The sequence below is a fragment of the Aquarana catesbeiana genome, linkage group LG03 (assembly GCF_042186555.1).
Source record: "Aquarana catesbeiana isolate 2022-GZ linkage group LG03, ASM4218655v1, whole genome shotgun sequence".
NCBI classification, from domain to species: domain Eukaryota; kingdom Metazoa; phylum Chordata; class Amphibia; order Anura; family Ranidae; genus Aquarana; species Aquarana catesbeiana.
This window is the reverse complement of record NC_133326.1, coordinates 686,865,920-686,889,966: the sequence shown is the minus strand read 5'-3', so window position 1 is coordinate 686,889,966 and position 24,047 is coordinate 686,865,920. Positions and strand designations below refer to the sequence as shown.

The following is a 24,047-nucleotide window of genomic DNA, read 5'->3' as shown; positions in this document are numbered from 1 at the left end:
AGATATTTACATTGTAGTGCTCCAATGATGTAATCGGAGCATGCACTGTGAAGAATTGGACCTCCGTGCCGTTTGTTCACTCGTATGTGCCGTGACTGACGGCTCAGCATCACACGGTTCTGGCCAGTCACAGAGCCAGAGTCCGAGGCCCCGAGAAGGAAGAGGGCAGAAGATGGATGCTTTCACCAGTGGTGACAGCGCGGGTGACAGCGCGGGCTTCAATTGCAGGTAAGTGCCACATAATGAGCTAGCAATGCATACTAGCCCATTATGGATTTACTTTGCAGGGAACGACAGAGGAAGTAAAACCCATCAGGGTTTAATTCCTCTTTAAATGGATAAGACTTAGGGAAAGGTCCCGGCATTGCAGAGATGTATTTCATATATTTTTTTGATCTTACCCGTACATATACTTTAAATCCCAGACAGTAAAGCTTCAGCTGACAGTCCCCATAGAATTTTTTTTTTTTTTTTTTACAGATAACGGTAATCCCCGTGTTTGTATTTGTTTTTGGAAATTAAACATTTAGTAAACCTTTAACAAATTCAGTGAGTGCCCCACCCAATGTCCTTTGGCTGACATTGTATCAGTGCTATAAATATGGGAGCTCGGTAGACAAGTCCCATAATATCTGGTCTACTCTGAGGAACCATGGTGAGGAAGATGCTGCTGAGCTGGATTGTCACCTTGATCCTCCTCCACACCACGCTGACCCATGGCAAAGACATTAATGTAAACAACGGTGGTAAATGGGGTGTGTGGGGAAAACTGGAAATGTGCCCATATAATACAGTAGCATCAGGCTTTGAATTGAAGGTAAGTGATCCCAAAATTTTAGATTTGACTGAAAGAGAACCCTGCGCCAGAATCTGAAGGTCCAGCCTGAAAGTAGAACATTTGTTTTCATTTTGGATAGAGTAAGGGAAGGTTATAATGCCTGTCGGTGTTTTTTTTTTTTTTTTTGCCACCTGGTGTCCCATTGAGGAGATTTCCCTTCACTTCCTATCCTATAACCACAAGAGGAAGTGAGAGGAAATCCCCCCTAAGTGAGTAGTCACCAAAACTAGTGTCCCCATTGGAAGATTTCTCCTATATTCCTATTCTGGTGAAAACCTAAAATGTGGGATTTTCAATCAATCTAATCAATGCTAATAGTAAATTCAACAAATAGAGAAGGAGAAACTCCTAAACGGAGGCACAGAGAGAAGTAAAAACCTGACAGGAGTTCTAACCCCCTCTCCACAACGGAAAAAAAAAGTTTTGCCTTTATTTATACTTTAACCACGTCAAGTCTGTACACATTCATCCCCTTCCAGTTCAGGACAATTTTCAGCTTCCAGCCCTCTCAAATTTTGAGTGACAATTATTCAGACATGAAACAATGCACCCAAAGAAACGTTTATCATTTTTTTTTTAGACATTTCTTTAGTAAAAAAATAACCCAAATCAGTGGATATTATTTAGTCTGTGTAAAAGTTATAGAGTCCAAAAACTATGATACCTATACAGTATTTTAAAATTGATCAGTCCTGATGTACTGACGGCCTCATTTCTTGAGACCCTAAAATGCCAGGACAGTACAAATACGCCCCAAATGACCCCTTTTTTTGGAAAGTAGACAGTCCAAGGTATTTAGTAATAGGCATGGCGAGTTTTTTCCATTTGTAATTCTTTGTCACAGTTTTTCGGAAAATGAAGAAATGAAATTAAAAAATTTTTTTCTTTACAAAGTTGTCATTTTAACAAGTTCCCAACCAGCAGCCGTCATTATACTGTGACAGGTCGGCTCCCTTAGGCAAATCGCCGCAGGTGTACGTCGGGCGCTTTAATACCTCTAGGGGGCGCAACGCCAGAGCAGATACGTGTGGCCGGTGGTCGTGATGTCCACCAGCCATCTGCGATCACTCCTGACAGAGACAGAACGGGGATCTGTCAATGTAAACACACAGATCCCCGTTCTGTCAGGGAAGTGGAGAGATCGTCTGTTCCTAGTGATCAGAAACAGCGATCTCTCTCTACTCCCTGTCAGTCCCCTCCCCGCCATAGTTAGAAACACCTCCCTAGGGAACACTTAACCCCTAGCCCCCTAGTGTTAACCCCTTCCCTGCCAGTGACATTTATACAGTAATCAGTGGCTATTTATAGTACTGATCGCTATATAAATGTTACTGGTCCCAAAAAAGTGTCAAAAGTGTCCGATCTGTCCGCCGCAATGTCGCAGCCCCACTAAAATTAGTAGTAAACAGAAGTAATAATAATAAAAATGCCATAAATATATCCCCTATTTTGTAGATGCTATAACCTTTGCGCAAACCAATCAATATACGCTTATTGCAATTTTTTTTTTACCAAAAATATGTAGAAGAATCTATATTGATATAGATTCTTCTACATATTTTTGGTAAAAAAAAATTGCAATAAGCGTATATTGATTGGTCTAAACTGATGAGGAAATTTGTTTCTTCACATTTTTTTTTTTGGATATTTATTATAGCAAAAAAGTAAAAAATATTGTTTTTTTTTCAAAATTGTCGCTATTTTTTTGTTTATAGCGCAAAAAATAAAAAACGCAGAGGTGATCAAATACCACCAAAAGAAAGCTCTATTTGTGGAAAAAAAAGTATGTCAATTTTGTTTGGGTACATCATTACACGACCGCGCAATTGTCAGTTAAAGCAATGCAGTGTGGTATCACAAAAAATGGTATGGTAGTGGTTAACAAGCTATTTCTCACACACAGCATAGGCATACTTTGAATTACACCCCAAACATATTCTGCTATTCTGCTACTCCTGAGTATGGTGATACCACATGTGTGAGACTTCTTCACAGCCTAGATGCATAGAAGGGTCCGAAATCCAAGCAGAACCTACAGTTGTTCCAGGGACATAAATTATGCATCTAATTTCCTGACTGCCCATCACATTTTTAGAGGCCCTGGAGCACCAGGACTTAATTTTTTTGCTACAAGATTTTTCTTTTTTTAATTTTTTTTTTACGCAAAGTTGTCAGTTTAACCACTTCATCCCCGGACCATTTGGCTGACCAAAGACCTGAGCACTTTTTGCGATTCGGCACTGCGTTGCTTTAACTGACAATTGTGCGGTCGTGCAACGTGGCTCCCAAACAAAATCAAGATCCTTTTTTCCCCACAAGTAGAGCTTTCTTTTGGTGGTATTTGATCACCTCTGCGGTTTTTTTTTTTTTCGCTATAAACAAAAAAATAGCGACAGTTTTGAAAAAACGCATCATTTTTTACTTTTTGCTATAATAAATATCCCCAAAAAATATATAAAAAAACATTTTTTTTCCTCAGTTTAGGCCGATACGTATTCTTCTACATATTTTTGGTAAAAAAAAAATTGCGCTAAGCCTATATTGATTGGTTTGTGCAACAGTTATAGTGTCTACAAAATAGGGGATAGTTTTATGGCATTTTTCTTAATATTTTTTTTTTTTTTTATTAGTAAGGGTGGCGATTTTTTTTTTTTATCGTGACTGCGACATTATGGTGGACACGTCGGACAATTTTGACACATTTTTGGGACCATTGGCATTAATAGAGCGATCAGTGCGATTAAAAATGCATTGATTACTGTAAAAATGTCACTGGCAGTGAAGGGGTTAACACTAGGGGGCAGTGAAGGGGTTAATGTGTGTCCTAGGAAGTGTTCTAACTGAAGGGGGATGTGGACTGTGCAGGGAGACTAACAGATCGCTGTTCATACTCTGTATGAACAGAGGATCTGTCAGTTCTCCCCTCAGGGAACCGGAAACCGTGTTTACACACACATTTCCGGGTTCTCCGTGTGCCCCGAGCGATCGCGGGAGCCCGACGGTGATCGAGACCACCGGGCACTGGCATTGGCTTGGGGAGCGAGTGGGAGGAGCACGCACAGGCCCCCTAGTGGCCGTCAATGGTACCGATGTACCATGACGGCGATTCGCTCAGCTGAGCCATGTTTCCGCAGTATAATGGCTGGTCAGCATGCGGTTAATAAGATTTTTCTCATACATTAACCACTTCAGTACAGGACACTTATACACTCATCTTACCCAGACCAATTTTCTGCTTTCAGCGCTCTCGCACTTTCAATGCCAATTAGTCAACTCAGTCATGCAACACTGTACCCAAACAAAATTTTTAGCATTTTTTTCACACAAATTAAGCTTTCTTTTGGTGATATTTAATCACCACTGGGTTTTTTATTTTTTGCGACAAAAAAAAAAGAAAAATTTGAAAAAAAAAACACTTTTTTTTCATTTCTATGATAAAACTTTGCAAATAATTTTTGTTCAAAAAATTGGGGCCAAAATTTATACTGCTATATATCTTTGGAAAAAAATAACCCAAATAAGTGTATATTATTTGGTCTGTGTGAATGTTATAGAGTCTACAAGCTATGGTGCAAATCATTGAAAATTGGTCACACCTGATGCACTGATGGCCTATCTCATCTCTCTAGGCCCTGAAATGCCAGGAAAGTACAAATACCCCACAAATGACCCCTTTTTGTAAAGTAGACAGTCCGAGGTATTTAGTAAGAGGCATAGTGAGTTTTTTGAAGTTGTAATTTTTTTCCCACAATTCTTGGGAAAATGAAGAAATTATTTTAATTTTTTTCACAAAATTGTCACACAGTTATTTCTCACACACAGCATATGCATACTTCCAATTACACCCCAAAATACCTTTTGCTACTCCTCCCGAGTATGGTGATGCCACGTGTGAGACTTTTTCACAGCCTGGCCACATAGAGAGGCCCAACATGCAGCGAGCACCGTCAGGCGTTCTAGGAGCATAAATTGCACAAAAAATTTCCTAATGACCTATTACACTTTTAAAGGCCCTGGACCCCATTTTGGAAAGCAAACACACCAGTGTATATTCTGCGAGGCAATATGTGTCTTTTGAATGGTTATTTTTTTTTTCCACAAGTCTTCGGAAAACGTGGAAAGAAAATGAAAACGTTTTTTTTTTTTTTTTTTTACACGAAGTTGTCAATGTATATGATATTTCTAACACACAGCATGTACATAGTAAAAATTACCCCCCAAAATACATTTATACCAGACCCAAGGGGCCTGGTAATGGACTGGGGAGGGGAACCCATGCTGTTTTTTCAATGAGTTTTATCTATATTGCCGAGACCCGACAATTCATTACAGCTGCAATCAGTTTTAAATTACTTTTTTTCCTTTAGAAATGTCATTTTGCTGTGGTACTGTTCTCAATACAGGAAAACTGTGCCAATTTACAGGCATACTATAGACACTGCCAAGGCACGATATTTAAAGGAATATTTCATTTTTATTTCACTTTAAGCATTATCAAAATCACTGCTCCCTAAAAAACGGGCCTTTTTAAAACTTTTTTTTGCATTGATACATGTCCCCTGGGGCAGGACCCAGGTCCCCAAATACTTTTTATGACAATAACTTGCATATAAGCCTTTAAAATGAGCACTTTTTTGATTTTTCATGTTCGTGTCTCATAGACTTTAACGGTGTTCGCCTGAATTCTTTGCCTGTTCGCAAGTTCTGGTGCAAACCGAACCGGGTGGGGGGGGGGGTGTGTTCAGCTCATCCTTACTGTTTATATACTTAAATAATTTTTGGGGATTTTTTGTGCTCTCCTCCACTTTGTGTCTTTCGTTTTCTTGTTGAATATATTTATTGAGTTTTCCAACAACAAGGTCCTATCACACATTTTCCATCGGAAAATCCGACCGTGTGTACAGGGCATTAGAGTTTGAGACTTCCATGCCTTGGCAATAGTTTGTTTGGCTGCATTACTTAGTTGGATAAACAAATGAAATTGAGTGTGAGTGAGCATGGCAGGTTTTAGATTTAGAAGAGATATAGTGGGATCTGGAGGAATTGTAGTATCAAAGGCTTTAGAGGCCATATGAAATATGTTCTTCCAGAATTCTTTGACAACTGGACATTGCCACCATATGTGGTAATGCGTACCTGGCATGTCACATCCCCTGAAGCAATTAGGTGAAAATGTGGGAGCAAATTTAGCTATTCTGGCTGGTACCATGTACCATCGTGTTAAAACTTTATAATTAGTTTCCACAGCAAAACAGTTAGGAGAGGAAGTTTTGGTGGCTAACCATATATTAGACCAATCTTTATCATCTAGTTTTTAATTAATATCTTGTGCCCATTTAGTAGCATATGAGGGTAGAGTGTCTCTGGAAGCCACATTTAGTTGATGATATAATATCGAGATAAGTCCTCTGATGTGTGGATCACTTATACAAATTCGCTCAAATTGAGTCATTTGATTGAGAGTAGAACCTGTATTAAGTAATGGTTCATAAAAATTTTTAATCTGTAAATAGCGAAATATTTATTTTTTAGGTAAGCCATAAGTTTCACATAATACAGGAAAGGTATGAATATTGGATGAAGAGGATAAATTATATAAGCGAGTAAGATTTACAGTGGACCATATAGAAAAAGATCTTGGAAATTTCCAAGCAGGATAAAAGGCTGGATTATTGAGGAATGAAAGCAGAGGATTCGGTGGGGATTTAAGATTATGCAGACATTTGAATTTTTCCCATATAGTCAAAGTATGTTTTGTTATTGGGTTAGAAAGATGGACCCTATCAGTAGGGTTAAGCCATAATATATTTGCTACTGAGATAGGATCACTGTCTACCGATTCAACAGTTACCCAAAGGGGTGTTTCAACCGTAGCATGATATTTGGGAAGAAGTGCAATCTGCGCAGCGTTGTAGTAAGAAGAAAAGTTGGATATCCCCAAACCACCTTTCAGTTTATTCAGGTATAGTGTAGATTTAGATATACGAGGTTTGGTGGTACCCCAAATAAAGGACATAACTCTACGTTGAGTAAGTCTTAGAAAATAAGATGGTAGTGGTATTGGAAGTACCCTAAATAAGTATAAAAATTTTGGTAATATTGACATCTTAATAGCATTAATCCTTCCCAACCAGGACAGTGGAAGAGAAGCCCATTGTTTCATGAGAGTAGCAATTTGTTTCAGAAGAGGTAAGTAGTTAACTGCAAAAAGATCCTTAAGAGAAGTTGTGATTTGTATTCCCAAATACGGGAGTTGTTTGGGAACCCAGTTAAAAGGTAAGGAATTTTGGGCTTGTTGAAGTTCAGATTGTGATAAGGAAATATTTAACGCATTAGATTTTGTAGGGTTGATGTATAGACCTGAGATTTGAGCGAAGTTTTCAAGTGTGAGTAATAAATTAGGGGTAGATATATGTGGACGTGACAAAAATACCAGAATATCATCTGCGAAAAGGCATAATTTATGGTGATGACCTCCTAATTCGATACCTTTAATATTGGGGGTATTCCTAATTAGTTGTGCTAAAGGTTCAATTAATAGGGCAAAAAGTAATGGGGGAAGGGGACAACCTTGTCTAGTTCCGCTTTTGATGTCGAACATTGTTGACTTGTAACCGGAATATTTAATATATGCTCTGGTATTATTTTACAAAGAGGAGACCCAGGTTAGAAAGTGATTACCAAAACCCCATTTTTAAAGAATATATTCCATATATGGCCAAGTGACAGAGTCAAATGCTTTCCTTATGTCTAATGATAACAAGCAAGCTGGGATCTGTCTAGTTTTGGCCGCGTGGATGAGTAAGAGTGTACGTCTAATATTATCACCTGCCTGATGTTTTGGCATAAAGCCTGTTTGATCTTTATGAATTAGATGACCTATGATAGTATTCAATCTGGTGGCCATGATTTTAGCCAATAGTTTTATATCTAGATTGAGAAGGGATATAGGAGGATAATTAGTCCAGGAAGTAGAGTCAGAGTGTGCTTTGGGAATCATTGTTATGATAGAAGTAAGCGTCTCTGTTCTAAATGAATGCCCTTTAAGGATCGAGTTGAAGGCCTTGGTTAAGACTGGTGTTAAGATGTGTGCATACTGTCTATAGTAAGCTGCTGAAAAGCCTTCTGGGCCCGGTCTCTTACATAATTTTAAGGATTTTATTGCACTCAACACTTCATTATCAGTGATCGTGTTTTCAAGGTGAGCTCTCTGCGGCTGGTCAAGGTTAGGAAGTGTAATATTAGAAAATAAAGCATCTGCTTTGGACTTATCAAAATTCGGAGATGAGGAATATAATTTAGCCAAATTAGAACGAAATATCTCTAGAATCTTTACAGGATTACTAGTATACGCTTCTCTGGATATTTTCAGTTTGATAGGTGCTTGATTGTGTTGTGAATTCTTCAGGATTCTAGCCATGAGCATATCGGGTTTATTTGCCCTAAGGTATTTTATGTTGTCGTTTGTGTATGAGTTTGTCTGCTGAATCGGTCAAAAAAAGATCTAAATCCAGGCGGGCTTTTTCAAGTTTAGTGTTATTGTTAGCATTCGGAGAGGATTGAAAAGTCTGATAACAGTCATTAAAGGTGGATTCAAGTTTTGCAATCAAAATTTTACGTTCTCTTTTGAGTATAGTCGCTTGTTGTATAAATCTACCTCTAATAACAACTTTATGAGCTTCCCATAATGTAAGAGCTGAGATATCACCTGTGTCATTAGTTATTAGATAATCTGATAGTGCTTTCTCTATTTCCTTGTCAAAAGAAGTTTATTGAGTATACAATGTTATAAAGATACATAAAGTAAGTTTACAAGGATCTATAAAGTAAGCTCATTGTTTTACAGTAGGGTTTATATAGGTAAATATCATGAAATTTCAAATATTAAACATTGGGTTCACGTAAACCTAAATTAAAGATATATATCATTTCCTTAGTTACTTTTGTAGGTATTTAAATGATTTATACCTACTATACATATTGTTTACAAGTAGAGTGTATATAGGTCAAATAAATTCTGATAATGAGCTTTAATCGTAAGGTGGAGAAAAGGAAAGAGAAAGAAGAAAAAGGGTTGAAAGGTAGAGGTATGGTCCACAAGGTTGTCCCGCTCGTCAGTTTATTATTCTTTTTAGTTCTCTTTGAAGCCTTAGAATGGGTGTCTCTGTAAGTCATTTAATCTGTTACCATGGCAACAGGACAGAGTCATTGAAATTTGACAGGAACTGTTGTTTTATCCAAGGGTGCCAAAGTTTTTCAAATTTTGGAATTTGATTTTGATCGATGGCTACCATCTTAGCATGGGACATTGTATTATTCATTCTGTGAATTGTTTCTGCTAGTACCAATGTAGGAGATTTCCATGCCTTGGCCACTGTTTGTTTTGCAGCCGTTATTAGTTGGATCATAAGTTTGAATTGAGAGAGTGTTAACCATTCCGGTTTTAGATTAAGTAAAGTTAAATATGGATCTGGTTGTATTATCTTTTTAAATATTTTAGATGCAATCACGAAAACTTCCTTCCAGAAGGTTTGGATTACTGGGCACGTCCACCATATGTGTAAATATGTGCCTATTTCTGGGCATCCTCGAAAACAAAGAGCTGAGGTATTAGGTGAATATTTTGCCACTCTAGCGGGTACAAGGTACCAGCGAGTTAGGACTTTATAATTTGTCTCCAGTGCTAAGATGTTGGGTGAAGATGACTTAGATGTGAGCCATATGTTAGACCAGTCCGTGTCTTCTAAAGTTCGTCCCAGGTCCTCCTCCCACCTCTGAACGTAAGAGGGTCTATTAAGATTTGCTACTCCATATAATTGATTATAAAGTGATGAAATTGTACCTTTAGCAAGTGGATCTTTTGTACAGATTGATTCAAAAATGGATAATTGGGATAATGGTGTATCCCCCTTTAGGAATGGTGTATAGAAATTTTTGATTTGGAGATATCTAAATATCTCAGAGTTTGGTAGATTATATTTTTCTCTAAGCGATGGGAATGAAAGGAATGATTTAGATGCTATGAAGTCATTTAGTGTCTGAATGCCTGATGTTGTCCAAGCTTTAAAAGAATTTGGGTAGATCCATGCCGGATAAAAGGCCGGATTTCTGATAAAAGAAAGGAGAGGATTGTGTGGAGATTGTAACTGATATTTGGTTTTTAGTTTATCCCAGAGAGATAAGAAGTGTTTAGTTATGGGATTATGAATTTTAAAGCGGTCTTTAGGATCAAGCCATAATAAATTTGATATTAATAGAGGGTCATTTTCTGAAGCCTCTATAAATACCCATAATGGGATTTCCTGTTTTGCATGGTATTTGGACAGACTGGCCAAATGTGCTGCTCTGTAGTAGTTAGTAAAATTAGGGTATCCCAGGCCTCCTTTATTTTTGGGAAGATGTAGTGTGTGTATAGGTATACGTGGTTTAGAAGAGCCCCATATAAACGAAGTTGCTCTTTTTTGTACTATTCTCAAAAAATAGGAAGGAATTGGAATAGGGAGGACTCTGAATAGATAAAGCAATTTGGGTAGAATAGTCATTTTGATTGCATTAATTTTCCCTATCCAGGATAAAGGAAGTTGCGACCATTGTTTTATTAGATTTGTGATCTGTCTTAATACAGGAGGATAATTGGTTGAGAATAAGTCAGAATGAGATGCTGTTAAATGAATTCCAAGATATGGGATTGATTTTTCTGCCCATGTGAATGGGAGTGCAGCCTTAGCCGGGATCAATTCCATGTTTGTGAGTGAAATATTAAGCACTAGGCATTTCTTAGGATTAATCATAAGGCCGGATAGGGCTGCAAATCCATCAAGAGCTGGTATTAAGTTAGGACCAGAGACCTGTGGTGATGATAGAAAAAGTAATATATCATCTGCAAATATACATAATTTGTGTGTAATACCTCCTACTTCAATGCCAGTTATAGTTTGGTTTGTTCTGATGTATTGGGCCATGGGTTCGAGTATAAGGGCAAATAATAAGGGAGATAATGGGCAACCCTGTCGGGTACCTCTTTCGATATTAAAGGCTTCAGATTTGTATCCAGCATATTTTATATAGGCTTTGGGTTTATTATATAATGCTTTGATCCATGTTAAAAAGTGGGGTCCAAAACCCCATTTTTGTAATGAATATTGCATATATTGCCAGGATACTGTGTCAAATGCCCTCTTAATATCGAGAGATAGAAAACATAAAGGGATTTTCCGTTTTTTAGCAATATGTGCCAATAACACTGCACTGCGTATATTATCGCCTGCCTGTCTATTTGGCATGAAGCCTACTTGATCTCTATGTATTAATTTTCCTATAATGCTATTGAGGCGTTTTGCTATTATTTTTGCTAATAATTTAATATCGAGGTTTAACAGAGAGATAGGCCGATAATTCACACAGGAAGTATCATCAGAAAGGGGTTTTGGGATCATACAAACAATTGCCATTAGTGTTTCTTGCCGAAAAGAATGTCCATCTAGAAGTTTGTTAAAAGTTTCAGTGAGAATGGGAGAGAGTATTTCTGAGAATGTTTTATAGTATAAAGCCGAGTAGCCGTCTGGGCCTGGTCTTTTGTTAAGTTTTAGGTCTTTTATGGCGTTAGCAACTTCATCTATAGTTATAGGCTCATCCAAACTGCTTTTTTGATTCTGAGATAACTCAGGTAAGTTTATTTTTGAGAAGAAGGATTCAGCTTCTGTAGGATTAAATTCATTGTTTGTCTTGTATAAAGTTGCGAGATGTGAGTGAAATTTATGGACTATTTTAACTGGATTACAAGTGTAAACATTTTTTGATAATTTCAAACGTATTGGTTTGAAAGATTTGTTAGTTGAATTTAATGCCCGAGCCAAATATGCACCAGGTTTGTTTGTATTCATGTAGAAATTGTGTTTGGAGCGTTTGAGGGATTTATCAACTGACTCAGTGAGAAATAGATCGTATTCCAATCTAGATTTTTCCAGATGAGATTTTGTACTCTGAGATGGATTATCTTGAAATGATATGTAGGCTGCATTAAAATTGAGTTCTAGTTTTTTTGCTAGATTTTTGCGTTCCCGTTTAAATAGTGCCATTTGTCTTTGTATTGTACCACGCAAGACAGGCTTATGAGCTTCCCACAGTGTTATTGGGGAGATGTCTGTTGTATTATTAATTGATATGTATTCCTTTAAAGCTTGTTCAATGGCCATCTGATGTAGTGGGTGTTTGAGCATTATGTCCGGTAAGTACCACGTTGGGTCATGCGCTTTTGGTATGGCTGAGGCTATAGTAGTGTATACTGCATTATGGTCAGACCACGGAATCGGAATTATATCTGATGCAATAATTTCTGGTATCATTCCTATTGTTAGAAAAATATGATCTATTCTGGTGAAGGTTTGATGAGGGTGCGAGAAATAAGTGAATTTCTTTTTCATTGGGTTACTTTCTCTCCATGAATCTACCAGATTGTATTTGGAAAGAAGTTGAGAAAAAGGTAATCTAGAGGTTATTTTGGATGGTGTAAAAGGTGATTTATCTAGAAATGGGAGGAGGACCTGGTTCGAATCCCCACACATTATCACTGTTCCTATTTTGTGTGTATTAATCACTTGTAATATATGTGAGAGGAATGGTGTAGGTTGTTTGTTAGGAGCGTAGTAGGAAATCATAGTGATTGCTGTATCCATTATATAACCCATGAGTATCAGGTATCTACCTTCTGGGTCTTTAATTTCTGATGATAAGGTGAATGGTGTGGATCGGTGAAATGCAATTAGAGTTCCCCTTTGCTTGGTACAGGCAGAAGCCGTGTAAATTTGTTGATAAAAAGGAGAAATATATTTTGGAGTAGAATCTTTGGTGAAGTGTGTTTCTTGGAGGCATACTATGTGAGCCTTCTTGTTATGGAAAGTACGGAAGGCTTTGGTCCTTTTTTGAGGGACATTTATTCCCTGAACATTCAGGGAAAGTATATTCAGTGGTGCCATGGCAATAGATCAAATAGTTTTGACTTACTTTTTGTTATGCAGAGCTGACTGCGCAGATCAACCTGTGTGGACTGAAGAGATGAATAGATAGAAAAGAAACCAGTGAATTCTGGAGTAAAGAGTAAACAAAAAACATATGAGATTAAATGATACATTGTATAAATTATTTTTTGCAAGTAATCACAATTTACCCGTGAAAGAGAGTAAATATCTCTCTCAGGGGAATAAGTGCCTTCGTCACACTCCCACATAATATGGTTGGGAGAATGAGGAGGGCTAATGGGGGTACACGGATCTTCCGCTTACAGGAGAGAAGTGCTAAGTCAAAAGACATCAAAATGATGTTTCATTAATTGGAGTGCAGAATATAGTTTTTGTTGAAATTATTTATTCCAGGGTGGTTGTATATGGTTAGTCTTGCCCTAGGCTAAATAATTCAGTTAGAAAGGTACTGTTAATAACTTTGGTATTGATGAAGATAGTTTGAATTATTTTGGGATTTTAACCATTTTAGAGTAAACAATTACATATTTTATTCATATGCAACTGTTTAGATATGTTAACTCATAAAATTGAGGTTGTATTGCTTCAGATTAGAATAAACAAAAACATAATTCTAGGAACTAGCTAGATAATAATATATTTGTTTTAAGAAAAGAAAGAAAAAGCTTCCATTACTTCTGGATTATTGAACATATTTGTCCTAAAAAGTAATAAATCTATTGTTATTACCTGATAATATATAACTGAACAAGAATTTCCTTATTTCACTTATATATTCTAAGGCTATATGAATCAGAAGTAATAAGAAATATAACTGGAATGTAACATGATCCCACACAGTGTGTGACTATCAGAATGCAGTTACATTCAGTTATAAATATAGGTTTTTTATAGAGAACCATCTCTTAGTATAATAAATGAAGAGATATCAGGAATTAGGATGTCAGTCCATTGAATCTTCTTGGTCCATGGATGATGTGGCATAACGGCCTCTTTTGTGAGAATGATGATTCCCATTTTGTTCTGAAATTTTCTGGGTGCTGCCTGAAGGTGAAGATGACGCCATTCTTCTGCGTGTGGGAGAGTTGCTGCTTGTGGGTTCTGTCAGATTTAATTTTAAAAGGGTTTGTTGTAGTTCATCTGCTGATCTGCTTCTGTAAATTGTACCTTGGTAGTTAAATCTGACTGAAAAGGGGAAGCCCCATTGATACATAATGTTGTGGCGTTGCAGTTCCATTAGTTGGGGTTTCATGGATCGTCTTTTAGTAATAGTAAGTTGGGATAGGTCAGCAAAAATTTGATAATTGTGTCCTTGAAAATTAAGTTCCTTTTTTTCTCTTGCAGCAATTAGTATTTGTTCTTTCGTTCTGTAATAATGAAATTTTGTGATTATATCACGTGGGGGTCCATCTTTCTTTTTGGCTGTGAGGGCTCTGTGTACTCTGTCCAGTTCTAAACGTTCAATAGGGATATCTGGCTTTAGTTCTTGTAATAGAGCAGTAATAGTAGATTGCAGGTCTGTCACAGTTTCAGGTATTCCCCTTATGCGCAAGTTTGAACGTCTGGCTCTATTTTCGTAATCTTCGAGCTTAGTTTGAAGTATTAAATTCTCTTTTTTTAATTGTTCCAATTCTGTTATATTTTCTTGGGTTGTAATTTCAATTTTATCCATTTTTATTTCTAAGGCTGCGGTGCGGTTTCCCAGCTCTCTTATTTCTTTGGTTAGGCTTTTTGTTATTTGGTCTGAGGTTTGTTTTAAAGCCTTATGAAGCATCTTTTCAAATTGTAATAATATTACTGGGGATACTAAGGAGGCTTGTGGAGAAGTTTGTGAGAGGATTTGTTCTGTATCTGACTCAAATGGAGAGTCTTGCTGTGACATTTTCTGTCTGTGAGAGCGCCCTGATGCTGTATCTTGTGAGGTGACTGGAGCTGCTTCAGCTGCAGTGAGTGCCTGTGAGCTCTTTGTGAGGTGATTTTTATTTCTGCCACGGTTTCCTCCCAGTACCATATTTCCTGCCCAAACTTTCACAGTTTGTTCCCTGGGGCAAAAAGGTTCAAATGGATACCTTTTGAGCCTGCAGGCTCCGCTTTGTCCTTCTCTTCTCTCCTCAGCGATGTGGAGCTCTAACAATGCATGTCTGCTCTGCTAGGCTCCGCATGCTTTCTCTATTTCAACTCGGTGAGAGGGGTGAGTCAGTATAGTGTCGTTTATACAAAAAGTGGTGTCATGTGATCTGGGAATTGTAGAGGCAATAGTTGTGATTACTGCGCAGTGGTCTGTCCATGGAAGAGGAACAATTTTGGATGAAATGATTTCTGGTAGTATACTGGATGGAGTGAAGATGTGATCTATTCGTGAGAAGGACTTATGTGGATAGGAATAATGAGTGAAACGTCTACTGGCTGGATTCATCTTTCGCCAAGTGTCAACTAAGCCATGTGTGTTAAGTAGGTGTTGAAAAGTCAAGTTTTGTGTAAGAGCCCATTCACACAGGGGCAACACGACTTCCAGCGCGACTTTGGGAGGTAACTTGGACAGGACTTGAGTATGAATCACAGCATGACTTGGGGCAACTTACAACACAACTTGAAGTCGCCTCCAGGACAGGGAACTTTACAAGTGGCCAATCAGAGCTTATCAGCTGTGTGTGAGAAGGAGGGGGCTGGCTGTTTAGTGGAGGAAATTACTTTCTGCTTCCTGTAAAGTTGCCTCAGTATGAACAGTGATCAGACTTGGAGGCAACTTCCATTGAAATCAATGGGTACAAGTTGCCTTCAAGTCGGATTGAAGTAGTACAGGAACCTTTTCTGAAGTTAGAGCGACTGCAATAGTGTGCATTAAGACGGATCCATTCACTTACATTGATTTTTTAATGTAGCGTGACTTGAGGCGACTAGGGGCGACTTGGAGCGACTTGAAGTCGGATCCAAAGTTGCTCCTGTGTGAATGGGCTCTAACTGTGGTGGGTTTTGACGGAGAATTATCCAGAAACGGAAAAATAGTTGCATTGGAATCTTCACATATAACAACTGTACCAATCTTATGAGATTCTAATACATGAAAGAAATGAGACAAGAAGGCAGTTGGGTGTTTGTTGGGTGCATAATACGATACAATTGTAATAGGATTATCAGAAATAAAACCTGTTAAAAGTAAATAACGTCCCTCAGGGTCTGATATTTGCGTTCCTAGATTAAACGGTGTGGAACGATGAAAAACGATCAGAGTTCCACGCTGCTTAACCATGGCAGAGGCTGTATAAAATTGTGGATATGAGGATGAAAGAAATTTGGGATAAATCTTATCTGTGAAATGGGTTTCCTGTAAACAAATAATGTTAGCTTCCTTTATTGCAAAGGAGCGTAATGCTTTTGTTCATTTATGTGGAATATTAAACCCTTGTACATTTAATGACATTTATAGGGGCCATGAATCAAGTAGGATAAGCATTATATCATTATAGGTAAAGTACTTACCAAGAGCCAGGACAACCAGCCGGAAAGTCAAGGGGGAATAGAAAAAGGTAGAAAGAGAAGAAGTAAGAGAATACAAAAAATAAATAAATAACCCTATATGAAGTGTAATGCTCCGTACACACGGTCGGATTTTCCGATGGAAAATGTCCGATCGGAGCGTGTTGTCGGAAATTCCGACCGTGTGTGGGCTCCATCGGACATTTTCCATCGGATTTTCCGACACACAAAGTTGGAGAGCAGGAGATAAAATTTTCCGACAACAAAATCCGTTGTCGGAAATTCCGATTGTGTGTACACAAATCCGACGGACAAAGTGCCAGGCATGCTCAGAATAAATAAAGAGATAAAAGCTATTGGCCACTGCCCCGTTTATAGTCCCGACGTACGTGTTTTACGTCACCGCGTTCAGAATGATCGGATTTTCCGACAACTTTGTGTGACCGTGTGTATGCAAGACAAGTTTGAGCCAACATCCGACGGAAAAATATCCTAGGATTTTGTTGTCGGAATGTCCGAACAAAGTCCGACCGTGTGTACGGGGCATAAGAATGAATAGACAAAAGCTAGATAATAGGGTGTGGGAGCATCTTAGGTAGGTATATGATACCCCCTGGGAGGAACCGGGACCACCCGCAGAGTCCCCCATAAAATTCAGAGGGGCTCTTTAGGTGGTAAAAAGGGCTGCAAAGAATTCCTATGGGATTAACACCACCGGAGGACCACAGGAGCTATTAATGTACTATCATAATAATAATTAACTGATAGTTTTTTTCAAAAAAGGGAGAATAAAGAGGAAAAAAAAGGAAAAAATTCAATAAAAAATAAAAAAATCTTTTTGCTCTTCCTCTTTTCCTCTTCTTCCCACATACTTTAATAATAACTAAACCATATAGCCGAAGCTCATTTTATTCATGAACTTGGCACTTAAAGGAACTTAACCAGCATGAGAAGCTGGAAATCTGAGGTAAGTGAGAAGGATTTGTTTGAGCTGAAAAGTCAGTCCATTGAGTCCACGATGGTGGGAGGTGAATGTTCGTAACAACCACGCTTATTGAGATTTTGATATGACGAGGTTGCAGAGCTGGGTCCTGTAACTTTATTTTGCTGCAAAGATCGAGAGGTGAAACGACTGCGAGGCTGGACTTTGGTCGAGGTTTCTTTGGCTAAACCTATTTCAATTAGGATTGATTGTAAATACCTCTGAAGAGCGACAGACGTATTTCGTTACCAAGTGTGTAAATCAAAGACAGAAAGGGAATCCCCAATGATAAACAATTTGATTGCGCTGGAGTATCTGTAATTGAGGTTTGAGTGCACGTCTCTTATCCATCGTAAGTGGGGAAAGGTCAGTGAAGAGCTGATAACTATGACCCTGATAGCTGAGGAGTTCTTTGCCTCTGGCGACTGGTAAAAGCTGTTCTTTATTTCTGTAATAGTGCAATTTAGTAATGATATCTCTAGGAGGGCCATTGGATTTGCGCGGAGCTAAGGCTCTATGTACTCTGTCCAATTCAAGCCTGTCGATGGGAATATCAGGTATTAATTCTTGAAACAGCGCCGTGACTGTTATCTGCAGGTCCAAAAAAGATTCAGGGATCTCCCTAATATGCAAATTCGATCGACGATCTCTATTTTAGTGGTCTTCTAAACGTGACTGAAGTGTGAGGTTTTCTTCTTTTAGGGTCATAAGTTCAGTCATAGAATTTTGAGTGCGTGTGTCAATTTCATCAACTCTCAATTCTAGGTCAGTTGTTCTCTGACCCAGCTCTCTGATTTCTCTAGTTAACATATCTGTTATATGGTCAGAGGTCTGCTTAAGGGCTTTCTGGAGCATATATTCAAATTGTTTAAATATGTCAGTCTGTGTAGTATTTGTAGTATTTCGTGTGTCATTGTGGTCACAGACTAACTCACCCTTAGAAGCCTGTGTATTCTGGCTGTGAGGCAGAGACTGCTTTCTGTAAGGGCTGCTGTGCTGCCCCCGTATCTTTCGTATCTTTCGTTAGTGTCCCGTTTTTGATAGAATTTACCGGCGCTGGGACCTGTAGTCCTCCGGTTTGTCATCCCGAGGAGCGGAGCTGTAAGGGGACATTACCGCCGCCTCAGGCTGCCGCGCATGCACCCCCGTATCTTTCGTTTTCTATCTTAGCCGCCGTAATTTCACCCTTACATATCTTGTTGCATTCTTTGTAAAGTCTCGATGTTGATGATGGTCCCTCATCCTTGTATTTTTTTAAGGTCTTCTCCTTTGCTTTTATATGCATTTTTACATAGAGTTAAGCCATCCAGGACTTTTGTTCGCTCTTTTAAATTTATTTCCCAATGGGATGCATTGGCTAATGCCCTTATTTAATATGCTCCTAAAGCAAACCCATCTCTGCTCTGTGTTCTTTGTTTCTAAGATTTTATCCCAATTTATATCTTCTAGCAAGGTTTGTGGTTTAGGGAAGTTGGCTCTTTTAAAATTCCAGTCTTTGTGTTCCCCTTATGTTCCTAGTTGTGTTATTTATACTGAAGCCAATTGACCTATGATCATTGTTTCTTAAATTGCCCCATATTTCCACATCTGTGATCAGGTCTGTATTGTTGGTAATCAGCAGATCTAGTAACGCCTTGTTTCTAGTTGGTGAGTCTACCACCTGAACCATGAAATTGTCCTCCAAGACATTTAGGAACTGGCGAGCCTTAGATGAATGCGCGGTTCCCTCCGCCCAGTCTATGTCTGGATAATTAAAACCCCCCATTATGACAACACTTCCTATCCTTGCTGCTAATCCAAATTGTGATAGGAGGTCTGCCTCCCCCTCCTCCCTCAGGTTAGGGGGCCTATAGCATACTCCCAGTATTTTCCCCTTAGCTTCATCCATTTGGAGCTCTACCCATAAGGATTCCACCTCCTCCCTAGCTCCCTTATTTATGTCATCTCTCACAATCACTTGTACATTATTCTTGATATATAGGCATACCCCTCCCCCTTTTTTATCCTCTCTATCCCTGCGATAAAGGGAATACCCTTGAATGGTTGCCATCCAATCATGAGAGCTGTTGATCCAGCTCTCTGAAATTCCCACAAAATCAAAATCCTCCTTGTTCAACAGTATCTCTAGTTCACCCATCTTGTCCGCCAGGCTCCTGGCATTGGTGAACATGCCACATAGTTTAGACTGGTTGCATACTATCCTCTTATTGGGTGTTCAGAGATTGCAAATATGACTTGTTACTATACTTACCTTGGGTTTATGTGCTTTAGGCAACCTACCACTAATGCCCCCAATACTACCCTCTGGAATATTTTCATTGCTAAACTCTACCTCTGGACCCTCCCCCCCCATCGCCTAGTTTAAAAACCCCTCTACATTTTTGCCCATCTTCACTCTCAAATTGAACTAGTACCTTCAGGCATTCTAGGAGCATAAATTACACACAATTTCATTCCTTCACAAACACCCCAAGGTATATTCTGTGAGGCATGGGCTGCAGATAGGTACTCAGGTAATATGATGGGCTGGTGACAGGTACTTGGGTACTCTGATGGGCTGGAGACAGGTACTCAGGTACTTTGAGGGGCTGGTGACAGATCCTCTTTATTGGGGGAGGCAGTCGGTGTGATTGGGTGTACACTGTAAGCGGTAAGGAGCTGTTACCGCAATCTCCTCCTCACACACATGCAGCCCCAGACCATGACACTCCTACCACCATGCTTGACTGTAGGCAAGACACACTTGTCTTTGTACACCTCACCTGGTTGCCACCACACACGCTTGACACCGTCTGAACCGAAAAAGTTTATCTTGTTCTCATCAGACCACGGGACATGGTTCCAGTAATCCATGTCCTTAGTCTGCTTGTCTTCAGTAAACTGTTTGCAGGCTTTCTTGTGCATCATCTTTAGAAGAGGCTTCCTTCTGGGATGACAGCCATGCAGACCAATTTGATGTAGTGTGCGGCGTATGGTCTGAGCACTGACAAGCTGACCCCCACCCCTTCAACCTCTGCAGAAACACATGCACTCAACTTCTTTGGTCGACCATGGCGAGCCTGCTCTGAGTGGAACCTGTCCTGTTAAAACGCTGTATGGTCTTGGCCACTATGCTGCAGCTCAGTTTCAGGGTCTTGGCAATCTTCTTAAAGCCTAGGCCATCTTTATGTAGAGCAACAATTCTTTTTTTCAGATCCTCAGAGAGTTATTTGCCATGAGGGACCATGTTGTACTTCCAGTGACCAGTATGAGAGAGTGAGAGCGATAACACCAAATTTAACACACTTGCTCCACACCTGAGACCTTGTAACACTAATGAGTCACATGACACCGGGGAGAGAAAATGGCTAATTGGGCCCAATTTGGACATTTTCACTTAGGGGTGTATTCACTTTTGTTGCCAGTGGTTTAGACATTAATGGCTGTGTGTTGAGTTATTTTGAGGGGACAGCAAATTTACACTGTTATACAACCTGTACACTCACGACTTTACATTTTAGCAAAGTGTCATTTCTTCCGTGTTGTCACATGAAAAGACATAATAAAATATTTTAAAAAATGTGAGGGGTATACTCACTTTTGTGAGATACTGTAAGTGTACCATTGTCCACCGAACAACGAGGACAAAGAGGATTGTCCCTTCTATGCCATTTGTGCAATTTATAGGGTGTACAGTAAGTGCGGTGAATAATAAATAATTGAGTGCGTTTTTGAGAAGAGGAGAGTGACACTCTGAGTACATTATCAAGTACAGTGGCCCATTCCTCATCCAAAAGGTGCCCAACATCCTCCCTCCATCAAGCCCTGCAGTTCAGTGACATACAGTAGCTTTAGATACTTGACATAGGAGAGAACCATATAGAGAGGATATCTGCCCTTTCTGAGACGATGATGTGACTAGTTGTGTAAGGACTGTGGGCCTAGTTAATTCCCAGGTTGATATTATAGATTAAAGTAAGCTATATTAATTTGCAAAAACCAGAAAATTAATATAAGCGGCGCTGGTGTTAATAAAGTGACGTCATATAGTGACCAAGTGTGTGACCAGTGTACTGAGTGATATCAATAAAAAACAGAATATATGTACCACACAAAAGCGATAAAATAGTACATCATATATAGCCCCTTTAGATCAAACAAAAATTAGATAGTAATGTCCATCCATAGAAAAGACACATCCAAGGAAATGTCCATAGAAAACACAGTGAATAATGTGCAGATTGTTGAATGTCCACCACATCAAACGTGCCAGTGATTCCTCTCCCTTCAGATTCAACACTCACCGGCAGGGTTGCCAACCTCCCGCAGCATTTCTTACTGACAAAACATGGTAAATTTACTGGCGGAGCATATTTTTTACTGGCAACCTGAGAAATTACAGAACTCCTATTGAAAACTAACATAGTGAATATTTGAACAGTATAAACATGATATGGAAACACTGACAATACCTATAACAAAGTAATTTGCTTGATTTACACTTAAAAATTCAGCACAGCATGAAATTATCAGCCCCTGATATTTACTGGCAGTTGTAAAAAAATCACAGCTTTTTACAAACTGTCAGTAAATTTACTGGCGGTTGGCAACCCTGCTCACCGGATAAATATGCCTCACACTCTCGTGCTTTGGCGTGTAAGCATGGTAAACCTAGGGGCGTGGCTGTACGGCATCCATCGTTAGCAGCGTATGACGGAGGACGCGCTGCATCGAATCTGAGTTTGTGAGCGGGGGATCCAAGTTCGATCAGACGAGGTTCAGTGAGTGGTGGTGAGAAGCCTTATCCGCACACCTCGGGTCCGCCGTGACCATCATTACATCTGGTGTTGGGCATTTAAACAGAAATGCTGGGAGTTCATGTTGCTGTGTTGTTTTTGCTTGGCTTAAAGAGATTTTATGTGAGTGCAATAGTCGAAGTTTACACAGTTTATTAAATTTTGTGTTTTACGTTATCACACTATTGGAGCATTTCTTTATTTGCATATGGAATGAAATGGCACTTAGACGGATGGAATCTGGATTTTTTGCTTAAACCTGATTGTCAGGTTTACCATGCTTACACGCCAAAGCACGAGAGTGTGAGGCATATTTATCCGGTGAGTGTTGGAGAGAGAATCACTGGCACGTTTGATGTGGTGGACATTCAACAATCTGCACATTATTCACAGTGTTTTCTATGGACATTTCCTTGGATGTGTCTTTTCTATGGATGGACTTTACTATCTAATTTTTGTTTGATCTAAGGGGACTATATATGATGTACCATTTTATCGCTTTTGTGTGATACATATTATCTGTTTTTTATTGATATCACTCAGTACACTGGTCACACACTTGGTCACTATATGATGTCACTTTATTAACACCGGCGCCGCTTATATTAATTTTCTGGTTTTTGCAAATTAATATAGTTTACTTTATTATTCACATTTAAAGTGGCAGCTTTGGAAGTTTCACAGAATTTCTCACATAGTATATCTTGGTATACATTGTTCTACACACAGTGTTGAGATACACACCTGTCTTAAGCGCAGTGGTAGGAACTCAAGGAGGGCGTGCATTATTTGGGTACCATTGTTTAGATATTATAGATTGTGCCGATATGGTGTGCCTAAGTTGCAAGTCTTCGAAAAATAAGGTATTTGACAGATTGTATTCCACTCGCAGTGATTAAAAGTCCCGCAAGAGGCCTCCATGGTATAACTGTGGAATATACACAATATCACTCCTAAACCAAGTTGAGAAACCCTGCAATTTACCTAGTTCTGGGTAATTCCTATTGTTCCAAATACGGGACCATTTAGTGTATCCCGCATATTGGAAGTGTTACTTGGCTTTACTCCATATTCTGTCTATGAGTACCAAGGTGGGGTAATAGGGCAGTGCCCCCAGCTCCCCTGCCTCTATGCATTCCACAGGGCCATCACTGGATAGCTGTGTGTGTATAATATTCCTTATAGGATCAGAGGATTTCATGGGTACAGCCAGCCTGTCAAATGCTGCAATTGAGCAGCTATGAAATAAATAAATGGGTTTGGAACTGCCAGTCAACCCGAATCCTTTGTTTCCTGTAGCGTTTCCAGCTGGATACGAGGAACCTGTTTCCTCCATATCAATGTGCAGAAAATGGTATTGCATTTCTTAAACACATGGATAGGGATCCAGATGGGTGCAGATGGGTGCAAGCGCATACAAGAGTTGTGGACTCCAAATCATTTTTTCAAGTTACAGCGGCCTACTACCGACATAGGTAATTTAATCCAGCTAGCTGTTTTTTCCTGAAATTTTTGAATCAATGGGTTTATATTGAGTTTAACATATACCTGTAGGTCTAGGTTGGGGTGAATAACTCTGCCCAGGTACCAAAAGGTATCTACCACCTTAATCTGTTCTGCTATCCAGGGTAGGGACACTACCAGTGGATCCAAAGGTAGTTGTGTGGATTTGTCACAGTTTATTTTGAACCCAGAGAAGGTCCCAAACTTATGTATTTATTCCATGAGACATGTCAATGAGGCAGACGTGTCGCCCAGAGAAAGGAGCACATCGTCTGCGTACAGTGCCAATTTGTCTTCCACATCACCTAGTTTAAAATCGCATATAGCCGTGTTCCCTCTAATGGCTGCAGCCAGGGGCTCTATGGCCAGAGCAAATAGCAAAGGGGACAGCGGGCAACCCTGTCTTCTACCCCTGTGCAGATCAAAGGGAGAGGACAAAGTATTTTCTTTCTCGAACATCACGGGACACAGAGCCACAGTAATTACTGATGGGT

At 39.2% G+C, this 24,047-nt stretch overlaps 1 protein-coding gene across 1 annotated transcript in view; it reads left to right on the top strand.

Annotated features, from left to right (window-relative positions):
* Positions 1–596: 596 nt before the first annotated feature.
* LOC141133560 (vitelline membrane outer layer protein 1-like) overlaps positions 597–24,047 on the top strand; it is a 104,509-nt gene continuing 81,058 nt past the window's right edge. Inside the window, exon 1 of the mRNA XM_073623020.1 lies at positions 597–817. Within this exon, the coding sequence (XP_073479121.1) occupies positions 653–817 (165 nt within the window). The 5' untranslated portion in view covers positions 597–652. The remainder of the gene's footprint in view (positions 818–24,047) is intronic.